The 2,992-nt window shown below is 35.5% G+C and overlaps 1 protein-coding gene across 1 annotated transcript; it reads left to right on the plus strand.

Annotated features, from left to right (window-relative positions):
• The first annotated feature begins 648 nt into the window (after positions 1–648).
• On the plus strand, positions 649–1,496 carry LOC128052570 (phosducin-like protein 3). Its single transcript, XM_052645148.1, is given in 1 exon segment — positions 649–1,496. A coding segment is annotated over 1 exon segment (723 nt). The 5' UTR covers positions 649–704; the 3' UTR covers positions 1,428–1,496.
• The last annotated feature ends 1,496 nt before the right edge of the window (positions 1,497–2,992 follow it).

Here is a 2,992-nt window from a genome sequence, read left to right on the forward strand (position 1 = left end):
ACATTAACATTTATTATTTTTCTGGACACCTTAGCCAATACAATAAAGCAAGAATCAGAAAAATACAGCAAGAATCTTGGGGGAAGGACATAAAATTATTATTTTTAAATGATTGACTACATATTGTCAAGGTAAAGGAAAAAAGTCAGGGAAAAACTATTAGGACTAATAAGAGAGCTGAGTAAATTAGCCAGTAAATCAGTAATTAAGATTAAGAATAAAATCAATAACTTTTCTAGTTAGCAATAATATTTATTTTAAAAATATAGTGGAAAAGATTGATTATATTCATATTAAAATATACTCCTAGATAGCTTTAATAAAATTGTGAAATCTATGGAAATGAAACTTAAAATTTTATAGAAATTCAAAAGAAAATTTTACAAAATCAAGAGATATTTTAAGTTCCCAGATGAGAAGAATGAACAATGATGTCAGATCCTGCTAAATAAATATATCAGATTATCATAATCATAGAATCATAATATTCTATGATAATATTCTATCATAATATATCAGAATCAGAATCATAGATTATTATGATCATAGTTTTTACATTAGGGAAATGAGTGTAAAGTTATTCAGAAGAGAATGACTTAAAGGAATAAAATAGTGCAGAACAAGTTTAAAACAAGAGAAATAGCGGTAGAGAGCTCACGAGCCGGGTGGCTGTGGCCGGCAGGGCCCCAGCGATTTGACAGAAAATGCAGGACCCCAACGCAGACACCGAGTGGAATGACATCTTACGCAAAAAAGGCATCTTGCCTTCAAAGGAAGATTTGAAAGATCTGGAGAAGGAGGCAGAAGAAGAGGAGCAGCGGATCCTCCAGCAGTCCATTGTGAAAACATATGAAGACATGACTTTGGAAGAACTGGAGGATAATGAAGACGAATTTAATGAGGAAGACGAACGTGCAATTGAAATGTACAGGCAGCAAAGACTGGCTGAGTGGAAAGCAACCCAACTGAAGAATAAGTTTGGAGAGGTTTTGGAAATCTCAGGAAAGGATTATGTTCAAGAAGTTACCAAAGCTGGTGAAGGCTTGTGGGTCATCCTGCACCTTTACAAACAAGGGATTCCCCTCTGTGCCCTCATAAATCAGCACTTCAGTGCACTTGCCAGGAAGTTTCCTGATGTCAAGTTTATCAAAGCCATTTCAACCACCTGCATACCCAATTACCCTGATAGGAATCTGCCCACGATATTTGTGTACCTTGAAGGTGACATCAAAGCTCAGTTTATCTGACCTCTGGTGTTTGGTGGCATGAACCTGACTTTGGATGAGTTGGAGTGGAAGTTGTCTGAGTCTGGAGCCATCAAGACGAGCCTGGAGGAGAACCCCAAGAAGCCCGTGGAAGACGTGCTGCTGTCCGCGGTGCGGTGCTCCGTCCCCGCCAGGAGGGACAGTGATTCTGAGGATGACTGAGGCCGTGGCCCTGGTGACCTGCTGAACTTTCCCGATGTGATATAGCATGAAGTTTTTTTAAAAAAGGAAAAAGTAGGAACGTATACTGTGGTTTTTTGAGTCTTTTATATTACGTTCTGAATCTCACAGATCTCAGAAATAATCATTGCTGGGAATCCTTTTAAATTTCTGGGAACTCTTTTTAAATTAATAGTATTTCCTTAAGAAAAAAATAAAAGCCAGATATTAGTTTGGCAGATGTCTATGTTTTCCTTGCTTATATTTTAGATCAGCTGTAAGACTATTCACTATTCGTTTACATAAAACTATTAAAAAAGAAATACAGGAAAAAAAATAAAACAAGAGAAATAAGATACAGTTCGCCTATCAAAGCATATATAATATTATTATCATTAAAACTGGAACATATTGTCATAAGACTAGACAGCTGTATCAGTCAAAACTAACAAAGTTCTAGAACAATCATAAAATAGTATAGGACTTACTACACAGCAAAGGAATCAATAAAATTTGATAATATTCACCAAAATATATTAGGGAACATGGCTAAAAGGATGGGGAGAAAAATACTTTTATGATCCTCAGCTTACATAGCCAACAGTTCAAATTCCAAATTTTACAGATCTAAGTGGAACAAAGAAAACAATTATTTAAAAATAAATGATAACAAATGTTTAAACTATCTTGAAAATAGGGCATGACTTCTATATATGAAACAGTTAAAATTTTACAAAATGTTTCTAGGAAGGATTTTGGCAAGGTGAATCAAAAGTCCTCAAAATGTTTTTACCCATTAACTCGACTTCTAGGAACTTACACTGAGGAAACTATCAGAGAAATTCATAAAAATGTTTTCATTTATTAGGAATCTCACTATAGCACTTTTAATAATATTTTTTAAAAAGAGTTGAAAACAAAATTAATTAAATTGTGAGACATCCAAAATGTGGGTGTAGTCCATGAAATAATACCCCTGCTGCCCCTCTAAACATCCAGGTCCTAGTCTTCAGAACCTATGAATATGTCACCTTCCACAGCAAAGAGAAATTTGAAGATATGATTAGGTGGAGAATATTGAGATGGAGAGATTATCCTGGATTATCTGGATGGGTACAATGTCATCACAGAGGTATGGGCAAAAGACTCAGAGTGAGAGCAGGCAATCTGACAGTGGAAGCAGAGAGAGAGAGGAACCAATACGATGGAAACAGAAACTGGAGTAATGTAGGGCCACAAGCCAAGGACTGTAGGCAGCTGGAAAAGGCAAAGAAACATATCGTCCTGTGAAACTTTCAGAAGAAGCCACAGCCTCGCCAATGCTTTGATTTGAGGCCACTGAGAGTGATTTAGGACTTCTGACCTCCCAAACTACAAGACAATAAATTTTTGTTGTTTTACACCACAAAGTTTGTGGTAATTTGTAACAGCAGCAATAGGAAACTCATTTTAGTGCTAAAACACCATTAAAAATAAAATTTTGGGAAATAATGCTATAGGATCATAATGAAGATAAATGCTATTTGAAAACAAGGATAATATAAACTGGTGAAAATGTCAAATCATGA

This window comes from Budorcas taxicolor, chromosome 8 (assembly GCF_023091745.1).
Source record: "Budorcas taxicolor isolate Tak-1 chromosome 8, Takin1.1, whole genome shotgun sequence".
In the NCBI taxonomy this organism is placed as follows: Eukaryota; Metazoa; Chordata; class Mammalia; order Artiodactyla; family Bovidae; genus Budorcas; species Budorcas taxicolor.